Below are 18,925 nucleotides of genomic sequence, written 5' to 3'. Positions count from 1 at the left end.
AGCTGTGAGATCATGACCTGAGCCGAAGTCAGACACTTAACCAACTGAGCCACCCAGGCACTCCCCCTCATATTTTAATTTATTCCTTTATTACATCTGTATGGACTCTGATCCTTATTTTATTACATAAATATTCTCCTGCTGTTATTATTTTGATGCTGAAATTATTCCAGAGTTGGCCAGTGGGAGCCTCTTTAGGCTGGTCCCTGTGTCCTTTTAACATAGCCTCCCCTTCTCTCTTTTTTTAGTCACTTTCTTGCTTTCTGGCACAAAATATTCCTGGCTCATTTTGTACTTTCTCTTCCCGAGCCCTGAATCAGCCATTTCTCCAAAGAGTCTTGGTTACTTAAAGTAAGGAATGGGGGGCACCTGGGTGGCTCAGTCGGTTGAGCACCTGACTTCGACTCAGGCCATGATCTCGCAGTTTGTGAGTTTGAACCCCACATCGGGTTTGCTCTGTCAATGCAGAACCCACTTGGGATCCTCGGTCCTCATCTCTCCATCCCTCCCCTGCCTGTGGTCTCCCAAAAATAAATATTTTTTTAAATAAAAAAATGTTTTAAATTTTAAAAAAAGAAAGAAAGTGAGGAATGGTATTTAAAGACCAAAATCTGGGTGCTACATATGTTCATTGCTACTGGGGTATCTCTGCTTATAGAGCCTTCAGGTGGTTAAAAAGAAGGAATACACACACACACACACACACACACACACAACACCAGCTCTGTATTTTTCTATGTATATTAAAAACCACAAATTCAAACTGATACTTCTCATTCCAGTCCATCACCCCAGGATTCATTCTTCCATTCATTCCTCTTTCTTTTGTTGTAACTCCCTTCTCCAACTGTGAGAAACTTAGCTGCCATTTATATTTACTTATTTGCTCAATCCTACAGTTCACAGAAAGTAGATTCAGAATGGAATCTACTTGTCACAAAACAACCTTTCTATCTGGAATTTAGTATTTGTACTTATTTTTGTCTTTAGACTGAGAGCACATAGTCAAAGAACCATGTTCAGAAATTATTCTGGTGAGTTTCTTTCCCACTTTCTGCATGGTTATGTTCCTTGCCTGAAATACAGTCAGGCTAACTTATTTCTCTTTGCGCCCTATTTTTCTCTCATCCTTCTTGATTTGATTTGATTTGATCTTGAGTATGTAAAACATTAACATGATTCCAAAAGTCAGAACGACTCATTACATAACTGTTCTTCAACAGGTATAATATTGGCTGATCTACTGATGCCCAGATGAATAAACTTTTTACAGTTGATATTTAGTTGGCTCGCCTATTCCTGAGGGAGGGTGAAGTCTTCTACTACTCAAGAAGACTTTCTAGTGGCAGCCTGAGTCCTGCAAGAAAGGCTCTGCCCTTCTCCAAGGAGGCTGGGAAGGGCAGGGGAAGCTCTTGTTAGGTGGCTGGGTGTTGCTGCTGTGGGCTCCTGCCATCTTGTGGCATGGTATCAGGTGTCCAGGGCACTGTGCCTTGGGGCTCTGAGTTCAGCGGGCAGAAGTGGCTATATTCTGGGGAAGGATCTGCCGTGCGGTCCTAGGAGGCAGAATCATCAGCATCAGTGTTTTCATGGCATCTCAGGGTCTGGGTGCTCCTGGGGCTGTACAGCTGTGTGACCAGGCTATGCCTTGGGAGATTCTCAGCCTTGGGCAAGAATTAGGGTGTACTAGCATCAAAAAACCACAGATCAAGCTTGCATAAACTACTGTACATAGACTCTGGCTTGTGGCAGAAGAGAACTACATTGCCATGGAAGTCTCACGTTTCTAGCAATGCTTAAATCAATATTGACCAAGGGTGCTGCCCAGATTCAAATCCAAGGAAATCAGACTTTGACCACTCCATGTGGGTCCTGCCCTCCTCCGCTGCAGAGCCATTTCCATTTCTAGCATTGTGCTGAGAGAACGCTCACTGGGTGTCCATTCTAGAACTAGTACAGTACAGAAAGGGGCTGGTTTTTCCAGTGCTGGCTCTGGATAGGGGTTTGAAAGGCTGCTTTTGGGGCTAAGCTACAGAGCAAGAATTTACCTGAAACATGAGGACTAGTTAGGTGGGAAAAATAGAAAATGCATGGTCAATAAGACATCTTTTCTTACTCTTCCTCCTGACTTCCCTGAGGTAACCTTCACCCACGTTTAAAATTGTCTATTGTGCTTCATGCTTGCAAAAGTTTCCACAATTATCATCTCATCTGAACTGCACGGAACCCCTGCAAAGCAAGTATGTGGCTGTTTGCCTCTCATACGGGTACCACGGGTGGGCCCTGGCCCCGGGTGCCCCTGCTCACCTCCTGCACGTGGCGGTGCCTGTTCCGAGCCGTAGGAAGGGGCCCACGGCTTTGCGGTTCAGCAGCAGCTCAGCATATTCTCTGATGTGTAATTAATAAATAATTAGCTTTCCAAAAGTGAACTGCTGGCTCGTGTGTGTGTATTCCAGGCAGAACCAGTCTCTGCAGGGAAGGGACAGGCTGTGTCTTGCTCTGACCCTCTCCCAACCTGGGTGGGCAGAAGTAGAGTTTCTCACCTGGTTTCTTTTCCTCCAACTGCCATTAGAGAGAAAAGGTGCCATCTCACATGTCACATGTGTTCCTAAAGGCCTGGCAGGTGGCCTGCTGGCGGTGGCTGCAAAAGGCTGCACAGAGCCCAAAGGCACAGTGCCCTGGACACCTGATACCATGCCACAAGATGGCAGGAGCCCACAGTAGCAACACCACGGCCACCTAACAAGAGCTTCCCCTGCCCTTCCCAGCCTCCTTGGAGAAAGGCAGAGCCTTTCTTGCAGGACTCAGGCTGCCACTAGAAAGTCTTCTTGAGTTTAACATCACAAGGAGCAACATAGACCCTAACGCCCTCCCTCAGTAATAGGTGAACCAACTAAATATCAACTGCAAAAGGTTTATTCATCTGGGCATCAGTGGATCAGCCAATTACCTATAGCAGAACTTTTCTCTCTTACTCCGCTCAACGTACTGGGTGTAGGAAGCCGAGAGTTTCCTCCTCGGGGCACATTTCAGGTACAGTTTTCCTGCCTTTCTAGATACCCTGCTCAAGTGTAGAGATTCTCTAGTCACAGGAGAAAGCCTTCTATCTCTGAACTACAGCACCCAGAACACAGGTGCGGTGTTTCCACTGTGGGATGCAGGCCCCTGAGATCTGAGGACAAAGTCTGGCTTCTTTTTAGTCCAGGGAGCTGGGGAAGGAAAACCCTTGCAATGAGCATGAAGGTCGATGTGCCCCCTGGAATCTGCCAAGCTGGTTCTTCGCAGGCTGAGGGCCCTCAGGAAAGAGAGAAACTGACCTTTCAGCATGTTGTTTTGTTGTTGTTTTTATTTTTGAGAGAGAGAGAGAGGAGAGAGAGAGAGAATCTCAAGCAGGCTCTGCACTGTCAGCGTAGAGCCCAATGTGGGGTTTGAATTCATGACTGTGAGATCATGACTAGAGCCGAAGTCATGCGTTGGATGCTTAATCGACTGAACCACCCAGGCACTCCTTGAGCATGCTTACGGTGCCCATTCCGAGGGGTCTTGTTTCTCACTCTTTTTTGTCTTATTTCTTAGTGTCCACCTCTGCTTCCCAGAAGGCTCCATGTCAGAGATAGCCACTCCCCTTCCCCACAGTCCATTATGTCATGGAATATGGAGTGAGACTTGTTTTTCTGGAATGAATGCCTGGGGCCCAAGTCTGAGGATGTTGAGGTTCTAGGAGAGTTATCAATGGCTGGGACCAGACGTCTTCCCTGGATAGCTCCGCAAGATAGCTCAGAAGTGAGCCAGGCAGCCCTGGCCACCACAATGCACCTTGTCCTGGCCTGGTCATAGCATCTTGCTGTCTCACATGGTGGTTGGGACACCTGTGTCACTGTCACCTGTGTCACTCACAGTGGGAAGAAATAAGCAAGACTTGTCTTCCTGCAGAAACTGAGTGGAAAGACTGAGTGGAATTCCCAGTGTGTTCTTTTCACCTATTTCCAGGGGGACATTGGCAGTGTAGTGGATGAACTATAGCTCTGAGCGATGTCAAGAGCCCCCAGGGAATGAGCCCCTTGAGCCAGAGTAAGATGTGATTCTGAGGAGTGATAGTGACATGCCTCCAAATCAGTGGCATTTCTCTTTTCAGTGGACAAAGCCACAGACAGAGTTTCTTTTGCATATGGTACCACCAACTGCAACTTGAATGGGCCTGATCATGTCTGTGGATCGGTACCCATTGTCCTGGGCAGACAGCTCCTCCGTTCATTCTGGTGAGAGCTGTAGGATTTCCCCTCCCTAACCAGGCCCAGCTTGCCAGAACCTGGCTACTCTCACATTTACTCCACTGGGCACATGGTGCCAGAGCCCCAGCCTGATGAGAACAATGAGCCCTTCCTAAATCTCTTCTAGGGAGCCAGATACCTAGCTCATCAGCAGGAATCTGCAGTGTGGGCGGATTATAGCTCTGCCCAGGTCACTGGAAGACAGGATTCCTCTTCAGTCCGCCTCCCAGCTGAGCTCTGTAAGGAAATCTATTTCCCCCCTGAGCATGGACCTGCCCGTGCCAGTCTTACAAGTGAAAAAGCCCATCTACAGAGAGAATGAATCTTCTTTTATTAAACTTCGGTTTATAGAGGAGAATTCCTTTTTTCTAAACCTGTTCATGAATCTCTACTGTGAATCTGGAGGGTCTGGAGACTGTCCTTTTCTCTTTCCTCCATAAAAGATGACTGTGTCAGGAGCAAGTTTCTGTTCTCCCTAAAGTTGTATGTTTCCCTTCCTTGGCACCTCTGTCTCCTGGCAGGGGTTTTCAAACTAAGTGAATCCACAGCATCTGAAGTGGTTAAAAGAGAAGTTCAGGGATGGGGACCATAGAGACCCACCTGCTTGCTCACTTTACTCTCCCTGCACCCACTGCCCTCCCACTTAGAACTCAGTCCTCTTAACCTCTCCCCATAGGAGCTTGTGAACTGAGACGGACCACGTGGCATCCTACGGGGTTGTCTCATTTTGCCAACTGAATGGAGATACCAGAAACAGCCTAAAGCTTTCTAGCCTTACCCCAACTGTGGTCAACGTCACTCCTGCCTCTACCAAAACCAAAATGAAAGTGGGGTAGGCAAGACCCACTGAGACAGGGTTGAGGCTGGGCATTCCTTGCATCCTCAAAGTCTGGCAGGAAGCTGAAAGTCTCAGAAGGCCCTCGCAAATGAAACACTTTCACTTGGAAATTTTGATTCTTCACTTCTAAAAAAGTGATTCCAAATGGAATTGCTGGGAAATCTGAGGCTGAATTTATTGGAAGTTAGTTAGTTAGCAAACCACCCCATCCTAAGCTGGGCCTCGAGTAAGTTCTGTGTCCAGGGCATTTTTAAGATGCATGAATTTCTGTCTGCCCTCACTCTGAGGATGAGAACTCTGACATCTGACACCCTATTGGTGTTCATTTGGACTTTGGCAACACCTTACAGCCTTCCACAGGGGCCCAGCTGGCTTCTACAAACAACATATCCTCTCCTTTAGCTATCTAACTGTTAGTGACATCTGGGAACTCTTGGCACACAGCCATCGGGGCCACCCATGTGGGTCTCCACAGCATCTTAGACAAATCCGAGATGAAAGATAAGACTTGTCCATGACGTGGCAGGAGACCCTCCCTGCAAATGGTTCCAGATAAAATGACAAATTTCTCCAAGTCATTTATTTTATCCAATGTCTCATTGGAGACAATCTGGTAGACAGCCTTGTGTCCAGTGTGAGCACGGCACTTAGCCCAGGACCACCGCGGAAGCCCCCACTGTCACTGGTCCCCACTGTACCACCCCACTTGCTCTAGTGTAATAGCTCAGAGGGTGAATAAAAAATTACTTTTCTGGATTTTTAAAATGTATTTTATTTAATTAAAAAATTTTAATGTTTATTTTTGAGAGAGAGAAAGAGAGACAGAGAGAGAGACAGAGTATGAATGGGAGAGGGGCAGAGAGAGAGGGAGACCCAGAATCGGTCCAGGTTCTGAGCTGTCAGCACGGGGCCCAATGCAGGGCTCGAACCCACAAACCATGAGATCATGACCTGAGCCGGAGTTGGATGCTTTAACCACTTAGGCACCCTTGGAGTTTTTATAAAGGTAGCTCAGAACTGGTCCAACTGTCACCTGTCATCACCCCAGCTGCGCTACCTCCTCCTTCTCCCAGGGATAGAGATGACTGGGTAGAGGCACAAAGGTAGAGTGTGAGCCATAGCCTTAGTGAGAGGGCATATCTGTAATGTGAAGAGATTCCTTATCCTCCCATAAAGGAGGGAGTTGACGAGGTTCCAGAGTGTGGGGGAGAAGCTGATATTCCCTTCCTCTGTTGGATGTCGGCTTGGGCGCAGATCCGTGGCTCTGCCTTTGGCCTGTCTGAGCAGGAGTGAAGGGGAATTGGAAGAAGCTGGCAGGGAAGAGAGAGAGTAGGGTTGTGGATTAGCCAGTCATGATATTGTGATTTATAATAGGAAATATATATTTGGTTTTTATACCCAGTTCTGGCACAGAGCTCCTAAAACACTTGGAATTTAGTGATAAGGGTATCTGGATATTCAAAAGCATCCCCTTTCAACCACAACTGGGTTTATGTTAATAAGTCGACTTGGAAAGCACCTAAGGATGGGCGCTGGTTACTCAGGGTTGGAACTTTCAGGAGACAGAGGTAGAGGCTGGAGAGTGAGTTAAATGCCAGCAGCTAATGACTTAATCAACCCTGCCTATGTAATGAAGCATCCATAAAACCCCAAAAGAATGAGGTTTGAAGAACTTCCAGGCTGGTGGACACATGGAAATTTGGGGAAGGTTGTGAGCCTGGAGAGAGCATGAAGATACACCCTTCTCCCCATGGGCATCTCTCCCATGGGCTGTTCCAGGGTTATATGCTTTTATAACATAGCGATTATCTAGTAAGTGAAGTGTTTCTCTGAATTCTATGAGATGTTCTAGCATATTAATGGAACCCAAGGTGAGTGTCATGAGAACCTCTGATTTAGAGCCAGTTTATCAGATGCACAGGTGACAATCTAGACTTATGACCAGCATCTGAAGTGGGGTGTTGAGCAGTCTTATGGGACTGAACCCTTAACCTGTGGGATCTTGACACTATTTCCAGATAGATAATATCAGAATTAAATTGGATTATAGGACATCCAGCTGGTGCTGGAGAGCTGCTTGGTGGGAAATCCCACACTTCAGAATTGGTGTCAGAGTCATACCAGCCGTGGGCCACCTGGCTGGTAACTCTGCAAGGTCGCTGGCTTGAGTTGCCTAGCTGGCAGGCTCCTAAAAAGTCAGCTGTGGGGCAGTGGCAGAGGCTGGGGGCGTCCCATAAGTGGTGCAGCTGCAGGACCTGGTGGGGAAGGAAGAGGTATAAGGAATGGGCACCCAATGGTGCTTCTATGCTGGTGCCTGGAGACAGCGTGTCAGTGCAGTGGGGGTGGGGGCGCAGGTTGGGAAATGGCCCTTGTGGTTAAGTAGGCTAAGATTACCTACTTAACATTTTAGTCTAGGGTTCTCTGTCTCATCTTCTTTCCCTTTTCCCTGTGCTTTTGTATCTTCTTCTCTCTCCCTCTCTCCCTGAGCTTATGCTGGTTTCTCTCTCTCAAGAACATCGGGGTTACAGCCTTGGGGTCAAACGCAGGCTCTTCCTACCAGCCTCTGATGAGCAAATGCAGGTTCTGGGAAGACTTAGTTATATTCTTTTGTCACTTGGTAAAAAAAAAAAAAACCCCAAAAAACCAAAAAAACAGATTCGCACATTCCCCTCAGCATCTTGAGATAAGCTGTCATGACCTGGTCATCAAACTCATTTTAAACCACTTATACTTTTATTCTCAGGGTACAGAGTCTCCTTAAATTTCTGCATACTTTTGGAAACCCCTTTAAGGCTGATTTAGCCTAGTGAGTTCCAGGGAGTGAAAGCTTCTCATAAGCTATTACGTAAACACAGAAAGCAGCCTTCAGAGTGGACATGCAAAGGCTGGGATGGAAGAAGCATAAAAGTTCTAAATTCATGATGGGACGTCCATGGGTAAGGCAGACGTCTTCATAACAGCAGAGTTCGGAATGTTAGAAATGGGAACCTGAAGAATTGGCTGTTAGGAAAGAAAAGGGCAAACAACTGGAGGTGCAGGGCCACGTACAGATTTTATAGTCTGGCATGGACTTGGGGCCATCCTGTCTCTCCTCTCAGCCTCCTTCCTCTTCTCAAACACGGGCCCTGTCCCTGCCTGCCTCCCAGGGGCATTGTGAGGATCAAAGGAGAAGGTGGATGTGGAAGGTGAAAGCACTCTCTGAATTATTGCTCTTCGTCCTGAGGGCTGCTGTTGTTACTGCTGTTTCTAATAAATAACAGACCTGCAACAGGCCATGGTTGGAAAATGAGCACAGAGATGGGAAGTTGGGCTATGTCCTGAATTTTGAGATTAGGACTCTGGAAAACAATCCTACATTCACCAAACAGGTCTCGTGGTACCATTTGTTCAAGGACAAGCAGAGGTTGACAGGGTCTTTGCTCTGAGCTATGATCACTGTGCTCACATTTATTGACTTTCAGAAGATTCCTTATTTGTGGCTTGTGAAAGACAGATGAACAGAAATCTACACAGATGAAAGGAGCTCCGGCTAGAGTCAGGGACTGGCAGGTGATGCCATCCAAGGGGGTGCTTCAGGCTTAACTGACGGCCCTCATGGGTGTTTTTGAGGCCCTTTCTAGATCTGTGAGTGCATGATACAAGGGGAGAAGAGAGGCTGGGCTCCTCTCCTTTGGTTTTGACCGAGGCCAGGTGGCCTCAGCTTTGGGTACTTGATCATGGGCGCATCCTTTGCTCTCTGCCATTCAGGAGCTCTGACCTTAGATTTTCTTTCCTGTACTCTTGACTTTTCTGCCCTCTCACTGTGTTTATGGATCACCTACATGCTCCAGGTCGATTCCTTGTCCACACTGGTCCATAGCTGGGGCCTCTCAGCATCAAGGTGAGAGCCCCTGGTCACTGCTGTGGTAGTCTGAGGTACTGGAAGACTAGTGATGTGTGAGGTTGGACCACCATCCTATGCAAGAGAAGCTCACAGCATGAGCCGCTGCAAGTTTTCTGCAAGTCATTTTAGTATTTCCACAAGGTTTAGTCTTTTTGTAAAGAGTTACCTTTCGAGTGTTTTGTTAAAGTGCCTTTGATTATTTTTGAATTGGAAAGATAAGGAAGGCATCTGTTTAACTGCTTATAAATAAGCCTCTGATTCTAAACAATTGTCAAATGATGCCTTAGAATCTTGGGGTGTGGGATGGAAGGGGCTTAGAGATCACTGTAATGCCTGTGTTCAGGCAAGAGAGCAGAGACTGCTCCAGGCATTAAAAACACAATTCTTCTAACGTTTATTTATTTGAGAGAGAGAGAGAGAGCGAGAGCGAGAGAGAGAGAGAAAGGGAGCCTGAGTGGGGAAGGGCAGAGAGAGGAAGACACAGAATCTGAAGCAGGCTCCAGGCTGACCTGTCAGCACAGAGCCCAGCGCAGGGTTCAGAACCCACAAACTGAGATCATGACCTGAGCTGAGGTTGGACACTTAACAGACTGAGCCACCCAGGGGCCCCAGGCATTTTAAACAGATGTAATTTAATATGCAGAATTCATTACAGTGGTATTAGGGATGGAGGCACAAAAGCATAAAGTAAGTCTTACTCATAAAGATGAGTAACTGCTGGAAGCTGGTATCCCTGTACTGACTACTGGGTACTGAGAGGGAAAGTGGCCTTACCCAGAGCTTTTGACTGTGGCCCAAGTCCCACACTCACCTAGAAGTGACACACAGCACTTCTTCCTATTTTCCTGAGGCCAGAACTCACTCACATGGCCACACCTACCTGCACATGGGCTGGGAGTTGTCTACTGAGCTGCCAGAAGGGAACTGGCCTGCGGGACAACTAGTCTGTGCACCTGTAGGTACAGGGGTCACTGTCAGGACCCCTGAGAGAACAGTGACCCTTTGGTAGAAATAATCTTTAAGACTGTGTGCGTGCGTTCGCGCGCACACACACACACACACACACACACACACGCCTGCATTGGCACAGTAGGGTGGCTGTGTGTTAGAGAGGAGTTCTTCTCCCCACCTCCTGTTCCACTTGCCTTGCCGCTGGCCCTCTGAAGTGCTGCTCGCTGAATTCTGTGTGCTCTGTCTACAGGGGGCGCTGGCCCAGCCCCAGCCCTGGTGGAAGAGCCAGCTGTTCGTGTGGGAGCCGGTGCTGTTTGGGACCTGGGATGGTGTGTTCACATCCTGCATGATCAACATTTTTGGGGTTGTCCTTTTCCTGAGGACTGGCTGGCTGGTGGTGAGTGATGAGCTGGTGGCCCTGGAGTTTCTTGTGAGGCTGTGACGCGGAAGGGTCTGCACTCTCGGGCATTCCACAGGGCTGTCAACAGACTCCTGAAGCACGGATGCTCCAGAGAAACAGAACGAGAAGCAAGTACATACAGCTAGCATTGCTATTTAAATGAGAATCCTGAGAACCTAGGCCTCAGACAAAGCCTCCAGTGGGAGCCTCACCATGGATTTAAGTTATAGGAGCACAAAAATATGAGAAATAGGAGTCAGGACACACGGATGGGACTAGAGGTGGATCAGAGAGAGCAGACTGGTGGCAATTTGCCTCCGGTTTGTGACCCTCTCCCGCTTTCCTGGTGTTCTTCACCTTGTCTGGTGCCCTCCTGGTGGCACCGGTTGCCTTGCCCCACTACACACAGACCCCGCGTGAGAGACTGCATGTGGCGGTGCTTGGTCAGAGGTGCACGAGCTCACGGGGGTCAGTTTGCTTCCTCCATGGAGAAAGCAAAGGCCTCTTCTTTGTGTCTTCTCTGAAGGCATCCTGGGAGCTTCCAAGCAAATGTGTGTCCTGAGCAGGCATTCTTACACGGGCCTTCTCCCTGGGACGCCAGTGAACGGAACAGCCTGCTCGAAACAAAAGGTTAGCCAGTCAGGAATCATTGGTGAGCACGTAATGTGTTCCAGGCACTACTAGGTACCAATGGGATTATAAACCAGAAGGCCCTGTTCCTCCCCCTGGTGAGCTAACAGCCGAGCTGGATAGATTTCACATCAGGAATCCAAGTGGTTTCTCAGAGCAGTGTTAAATACCTCAGGGATGGAACAGGCTGTGAACATATGGTTGCGAAGGTGTCCAGGAAAGCTTCCTGGAAGAGGTGTGGTTCAGCCAGGCTTTGAGAGGTGAACTGGGTTGCACAGATGAAAGAGAGAGGGGGTCATTCAAGGCTTGGAATGTACTAGTCAGGGTTCCTCAAGGGGACACAGGCAGGACCAATAGAAGCTATATATCTGTAAGAGATACATCGGACATCTTATATATATGACCAGGGGTCTGGGGGGTCCCAGTGAGGCTCAGGCAAGACTTGATGTTTGAAGCTTGAGTCTAAAGTCTGGGAACGTGGGCAGAATTTCTGTGTTGGAGTCTGGCTACAGAATTCTTTCTTTGCGAAACCTCAGTCTTTGCTGTTAAGGCCTTCCAACAGATTGCATGAGGCCCACTGGCATTATACATGGTCATCTCTTTTACTTAAAGTCTACTGACTATAACTGTTAATCACAGCTAAAAAAGAAAAACAAACAACCAAAAAAACCTACATTTACAGCAACATCTAGACTACTGTTTGACTAAGCAAATGGTCACCATGGTCTATCCAAGTTAACGCAGAAAATTAGCCATCACATGGGCAGATTTGGGGGGGGAGGAAAGCTGAGCTGTATGTAGCGGGTGTATGGGGTTCTCTCTAACGGGGTGTATGAGGTTCCTAGCCCCTCAGGAGGCCTGGGTGGGGCCAGGAGCTCTTTTACCTAGGTCCTTCACTTGGGGTTCAGCCTTAATCATGGCCTGGGTGGATCTGATTTTTTTTTTTTAATTAACATGTGGAAAGCTTAGAGTAGGGTCAGCAACCTCCCTAGTGTAGATATAAGAATTCATGCCTCTTAACACCCTTCCCAGACTTACAGGGCCTTCCACTTACAAAAAGGCTTTTCCAGCTCAGACTCCTTGTTGTGCAGGCAGATTTAGGCATCTGGGATCCACCTCCGTTTTTGCCCATTCCTAAGGGCCACTTCACTGCCTAGTACCTCTCCAGCCCATGTCCAAGGGAGACCCATCAGTCTGACTGCTGTGTCAGAGGAAGGCCTGGCCAGTGACAGCTGGGCCCCTGGGCTCTGCTTCACACAAGGTAGTTATGGAATGGTAGAAAGGAGAAAAAGGTAAGCTTTCTCTATTTTTTTGAGTAGGCTCTGTGCCCATCATGGGGCTCAAACTTACAACCAAGATCAAGAGGTGCATGCTCTACCGACTGGGGCAATAGACCTGACCTCTATAGCCAGGTGCCCCCATGCTATCTCTATTTGGATTCTTTTTTTTTTTTTTAAGTTTATTCATTTATTTTGAGAGAGAAAGAGAGAGCAGAGGACGGGCAGAGAGAGAGGGAGAGAAGAATCCCAAGCAAGTTCCATGCTGTCAGAGCAGAGCCCAACACAGGGCTCAAACCCATGAACTGTGAGATCGTGACCTGAGCTGAAATCAAGAGTCAGACGCTTAACAGACTGAGCCACCCAGGCACACCTCTGTTTTGATTCTTAAGTCTCTAAGGGCTTCTTCTGAACCCTCCCACTAGGTTATTTTTTTTGGAGAAATGGCTATCCACAGGTGTCAGTTCTGTCTCCAAAGTGAAGGTACAAGTTGTATTCATTTTCTTTTGCTGTGTAACAGATTAGTTCAGTATCTAGCAGCATAAGGCAAATAGTGTATTACAGTATTACAGTGAGTCTTACAGTTTCTGTGGTCCAGGCATCCAAGTGCAGCCTAGCTGGGTGCCTCTGACTCAGAGTCTTTCCTGGGGATGCAGGCAGGCTGTCTGTCAGGGCTGCAAATCCCACCTGAAAGCTCTACCTGGGGAGGAGCTGTTTCCGAGATCACTTGGGCACTTGTTGGCTGGCCACATCATGTGGGCTTCTTCCTAGGGCTGCCTCGCTACATGCAGCTACATGCAGCTCACTTCCCCGGGACTAGCAGTCTAAGGGGGAGAGAGAGAGAGCGTGCACGTGAGAGAGAGCGAGAGAGCGCACCCAAGATGAAAGCCACGGTCTTTTTATATCCTCATCTCAAAAGTGATCTCCCTTCACTCCTGCAGAGTTCTGTTCATTAGAAGTGAGTCACCAGGTCCAACCGCAACTCAAGGGGAGGAGATTACACGGGGTATTCGTGCCAGGGGCTGGGGGTCACAGGGGACTGCCTTTGAAGCTGCCTGCCACACAAATACATCCTTTTGCCCTGAAATGATCTCTGTTTTTCAGCTCTGACATTAGTTTTATCTGAAACACCATATTTGATCATGGAAANAAAAAAAAAAAAAAAAAAAAAAAAAGAGCTTCTAAGAGGTGGCATAAAGCTTGAGTGAGTAGAGGTCATGCCCAGATTTTCAAATAGACAATATGAACTCTAAAGAATAATTCAACAACACGCTTATAATTTGGAAGATGTTAAAGTGTCAGTTTGGGCCTGAAAACTTCAAGATTGGTGCAGGATATTTTATTATCACATGCGAACAATTTGAAAACACAAAGGAAGGAAAGAGTAATTCTATAATTTCATTAAAAATATAAAATCGGCCAAATAAGAAACTGTTTGAAGAGAGGATAACTGGATAAAACATTATCCTGCTCCCTTGCCGCTCACAGCCCAGAGGTAAAGGTGGGCTAATAGACCCCAGTACGGTAAGTACCTTGGTAAATACTAAGCCTGGCACTGTACAAACCAGAGGAATTTTCCAGGGACGGTTTTCTGGAGGAGGAAGCCGCTAACCTAAAAGGATGCGATGGAGTGAGGCTGTCTAGGAGGCAGAGTGAACAGGAAAGGCATGCCCAGGCGGGTGGTGGGAAAGAGTACATGACTCCCTGCTAGGGCGCAGGGATGAGACGGACTGGTGGGTGGAGGGGGAAGGATCAGGAGGGGACGTGTGAGGGTATCCGGTTGCTTTGACTTCACCCTATTGGTGGTGGGAAGTCACTGAAGAGTTTGAAGCTAAGGTGTTTCCCTTCATCTGGAATTTCTTCCAGGCCTTACTCTTGTGGGCTGCCTCTGTCCTTTCCCAGGTGCCCAGCTCTTCCTCAAGGACCCCTGTTGCAGCCCTGGAGGTGTGGGGGGAGGTGGGTAGTGCTCCTGGGAGGGCCCTGACTGGCGGGGCCTCCCTGTCCTAACCCCTGACCTTGCCCCTTGCTGTTCTGCTGCAGGGAAATACGGGAGTGCTCCTGGGCACGTTTCTGGTGTCCTTTGTCATCCTGGTGGCCCTCATCACCGTGCTGTCCGGCATCGGCGTTGGGGAGCACTGTGGTGTTGGCAGCGGTGGTGTCTACTCAATGATCTCCTCAGTCCTCGGCGGGCAGACCGGAGGCACGATTGGGCTACTGTACGTGTTTGGACAGGTGAGCCTGGGAGGCTGGGGCGGGGGAGCTGTGCCCTGAGGCCATCGGCATGTGGGATCTGTTCCCTCGCTTGGCTGTTTGCCACCATCTTCTCATCCACGTTCCCATTTGATCTGGGGAGAGGCAAGTTGGGGCAATTGCCCCCATTTTATAGATGGGCAGACTGGGGCTCTGAGAGGGAACTCAGAGAGAGAGCTTAGCCCACTGTCCAGGGTCGTGACCCAGAGACCAGGGCTCCTTCCTTTCCACCTCTGGTGCCTCGTGGCATCCTGATTTGCCCAGGAAGGCGGGGCCTGGGCTGGAACTATTCTTGCTGCCCATTCTAGGGAGGGGAGTGCATGACAGTGGCCAGAGCCCGGGCAGCAACTGGGTGGCCGAATCCTTGGGGGCACTTTTGTGCTGAAAAAGGGACATTTTACCTGTGCCAAAGGACTTTCCTGGAAGTGGGCACTTCTCAAATGAGTTGGAGCTCTGGGCTCATTGATGACTAGACGGCCTTGCAGAGGAGGCTGGGAGCTGTTTGTGGACGCCCTGTCGCAAAAGGATACTCATGAGGCCCGGTGCAGTGGGGTGGACACAGGCTCTGAGAAAACCAGGGAGCAGGGAGAAGCATTGGGGCTCACTTAGCTAAAACACAGGCATGGTGACCTAATGCGGAGGAAACAAAGACAGACGTTAAGAAGCAGCTCTTTGTAAGCACTTCTTGGCTTGAGAAAGGCTTTTATGATGGTGCAAAGGGTGGTGGGTGGTTGAAAACACAGTTTCAAGAAAAGAATTTGTCTAAGTAAGGGTACAAGAGTCTCCTCAAAGAGAGGATAGGTTTTGTTCTTTTCTTTTTCAGCAGCAGAAACAAGGTTATTTTAGTATAACTACATCTGATTCTCCAACAGCACAAGGGGGGTGTGTGTGTGTGTGTGTATGTGTGTGTGTGTGTGACATGCATGGAAGGCAGAGAGATTGTGTCGCTGCACTCTTAAAAACCACTTGCCTTTACTGGAGAAAGATCTTTAAGCTCAGTAGCTTGGGAGTGAGTAATAAATGGTTAGTTTACTGTATTACCATGGGGATTTATCTATCGATGTCTTACTTCTGTGCTGTCTCTTAGCCTGGTTGCAGCCCCACTCCCTGGGTAGGCAAGCTTACCTGTGGCAGCAGATATCATGACAGGGGACTAGCACCAAACTGGGGGCCAGTGGAAGGACCCCATAGATGTCATGTCTCCCGTGTGTGGGCTGCTTCGGAGGCAGGGTGTTCACAGAATAAGCGTTCTCTGTAGTTGCACCCAAACAGCCACCACATCGACACCCTCGCTCGCTTTGCTTGCTTTCCATTTGGGTCTCAGTGAGAAGCACTGGGGCCCCTCCGGCCCACGTCTTCAGCACGCCTCTCCATCGCCTGCAGCTGACCTGGGCTGGCTTCTCTGATCAGGGTGTGGGTGCTGCATAAGCCTTTTTATATGCTCTTGGATTCAGTCTGCTAGGATTTTGTTGAAGGTTTGGGGTATGTATTTATGGAGAATATTGGTCTGTAGTTTTCTTGTGATCTCTTTGTCTAGTTTGGGTCTCCTGATAAAGCTGGCCTGATAGAATGAGTTGGGAGGTGTTCCCTCCTCTTCTATTTTTTGTAGAGTTTCTAAAGGATTGGTGTTAGCCCTTCTTTAAGTGTTTGGTAAAATTTAGTGGTGAAACCATCTGGTCGCTGGCTTTTCTTTGTAGGAAGTTTTTTGATAACTAATTCAGTCTCTTTACTTAGCTAGGCCTATTCTGATTTTCTATTTCTTCTTGAGTCAGTTTTTGTAGTTTGTGTCTTTCTAGAAATCTGTCCATTTTATCTCCGTTATTTAATTTATTGGTGTAAAATCATTCGTAGATTCCTTATAATCCTTCTAGTGTTTGTAAGATTGGTAGTAACGGCTTCCCTTCCGTTCCTGATTTTAGTCATTTGAGACTTCACTCATTTTTTTTTTTTTTTTTTTTTTTTGNTTGTTTGTCCTCTTTTTTTTTTTTTTTTTTTTTTTTAGTCAGTCTAGTTAAAGATTTGTCTGCAAAGAAGCAAGTTTTGGTTTTGCTGATTTTTCTGGGTTTTTTTTCCTAGTCTCCAATTTATTTTGGTTCCAGTCTTTACTATTTCCTTCCTCTTACTTCCTTTGGGTTTAGTTTGCTCTTCTTTTTCTAGTTTCTTTTTTTTTTTAATAGTTTATTGTCAAATTAGTTTCCACATAACACTCAGTGCTCATCCCCACAAGTGTCCTCCTCCATTTTTCTAGTTTCTTAAGGTGGAAGCTTAGGTCACTGACTTGAGACCCTTCTTCTTCCAGGGTGTAGCTGGGGTTTCTGAGGGTCCCTATTCCTGGTTCTTACTGACCTCTAATCCCGTCATTCCAGGGCTTAAATACACTCATTTATTTTTAGTGATTGCCAGAGCAGATTGCCTGTTTGCCCTAGAGCAGGGGCCAGCAGACTTCCATTATAAAGGGCCAGATAGTAAATATTTTAGTTTTTATGAGTCATACATCTCTGTCACAACTGTTCAATTCTGCTGTTATAGTTCAAAAGCAGCCACAGTCAATATGAAAAACTGGGCTTAGCTGTGTTCCAATAAAACTTTATTACCAAAACAGGCAGCAAGCAGAATTTGGCCAGCATGTGAAAGTTTGCTAACACTTGTTTCAGACATACAGATTGAGAAGATATAAGCCTGCCTAGCTGAGTCTGGGGGGCATGCAGCTCTTGATCTCAGGGTTGTGGGTTTGAGCCTCATATTGGGTGTAGAGATTACTTAAAAATAAAATCTTTAAAATATATGGAGGCTATAAACACTTAAAATAATCATTTTTAAAGCTTGCAAATCTTTTAATAGTCCTGCATCCTCCCAAATCCTTCCCCATCATCTCTCTGAGGTGTTGGTGACCCCTTGGCCAGTGGAGGAAACCGTGAACTGGAGCCTCTCCTCACTCTCTGCCCCACTTACATAAAAAAAAATTTTAATGTTTTATTTATTTTTGAGAGAGAGAGAGAGAGAGACAGAGTGCAAATGGGGGAGTGGCAGAGAGAGACAGAGACAGAATCCAAAGCAGACTCCAGGCTCTGAGCTTTCAGCACAGAGCTCGACATGGGGCTTGAACCCACAAACTGTGAGATCATGACCTCAGCTGAAATTGGATGCTTAATCGACTGAGCCACCCAGGCTACCTCTGCCCCACTCACTTTTGTGGGTCTGAGGGCTTCTTTGGGGTTGCTTACCCTGGATACCAAAATATACGACTTTAGCCTGCATGGTTGTGTCTGTAAGCATTTATTACTACCTTACATGGTCTTTGCTGGACTCTGTGCAAAAACCGTGGAGAACTGGAAAACTTTCATAGACCTGATAGGGGCTGGAGTTTTGTTGTGGGAGTTAATGCACTCAAGTAGCTTGATCCTTAAGCAAGGATTTCATGTCAGAAATGTGTGTGTGTGTGTGTGTGTGTGTGTGTGTGTGTGTGTGTGTGTAGGGCATCTCTGGTCTGCTAGGTAGGTCCCCACAGATGAGAAACAAAATGCCCATGATTGTGAAGATGCAGTTGTTGTAACATAAACACCTTGCAATGGAAGTGTTTTGCTCTGAAAGTAGGTCACCCTCTCTGTAAACCGGTGGGTGACACCCCCTTCTCCCTGAAGACGGTTAGAATGAAAAGGGAAAGGAATGTCTGTGATTATAAACTCTAAGAGGTGATAAAAATACTTTAAAAATATAATAGGGGCACCTGGGTGACTCAGTTAGTTAAGTGTCCGACTCTTGATTTCTGCTCAGGTCATGATCTCACAGTTTCATGAGTTTGAGTCCCACACTGGGATTCTCTCTCTCCTTCTCTCTCTGTTCTTTCCCTGCTTATGCTCTCTCTGTCTCTTTCAAAATAAATAAATAAACTTTAAAAATATAAATATAATAAACTCTGAGGGTGCTCATACAGTACACAAGTCGACAGAGATGTTTTCCATTGAAGAGGAGTATTCGTGGTTGGAAGGGAGGGTGTCTGGACTGCTCTGGGGAGGGGGCTGCGATGCGCTTGTCCATTCCTTTGAGGTGGGGGTGGCAAGCTCACTGGGCAGAGGGGTGTGGGGGGAATTTTGCATCCTAGACACACAGTGCTCTCCGTACCTAAGCGTAGTATTTGCACAAACAGAATAGTACTCTTAATATACTCGTTTTTATTTTTCCTTTGTAAAATTACAAAATGATGTTCACTGTAACCAGTTAACATATCAGAGATAATGTAAAGAAAAAGTGTATTTCCCTCCCCATCCTGAGGTGTCCATTGTGAAAACCCGCCATCCTTTTCTACCACCTTCCCCGTGTTCATGTATGTAAATTTATGATTGTCGAAATGCTTCCTTGTTTTTATAAAAATGGGGACAGAGTTCATACTCTATTCCATGGTTTGTATTTCTCACTTACCAATAAGTT

General features: G+C 47.2%; 1 protein-coding gene and 1 pseudogene across 1 annotated transcript in view; both read left to right on the top strand.

Annotated features, from left to right (window-relative positions):
• SLC12A8 (solute carrier family 12 member 8) overlaps positions 1-18,925 on the top strand; it is a 137,380-nt gene that overhangs the window by 14,546 nt on the left and 103,909 nt on the right. Inside the window, exons 3-4 of the mRNA XM_077767745.1 lie at positions 10,191-10,337; positions 14,288-14,479. Of these exons, the coding sequence (XP_077623871.1) occupies positions 10,191-10,337; positions 14,288-14,479 (339 nt within the window). The remainder of the gene's footprint in view (positions 1-10,190; positions 10,338-14,287; positions 14,480-18,925) is intronic.
• On the top strand, positions 2,240-4,590 carry LOC144234380 (transcription cofactor vestigial-like protein 1 pseudogene; annotated as a pseudogene).

This window comes from Crocuta crocuta, unplaced genomic scaffold, assembly GCF_008692635.1.
Source record: "Crocuta crocuta isolate KB4526 unplaced genomic scaffold, BGI_CrCroc_1.0 scaffold45, whole genome shotgun sequence".
Lineage (NCBI taxonomy): Eukaryota > Metazoa > Chordata > Mammalia > Carnivora > Hyaenidae > Crocuta > Crocuta crocuta.
The sequence above is the reverse complement of the archived record's forward strand: the minus strand, read 5'-3'. Positions and strand labels throughout refer to the sequence as shown.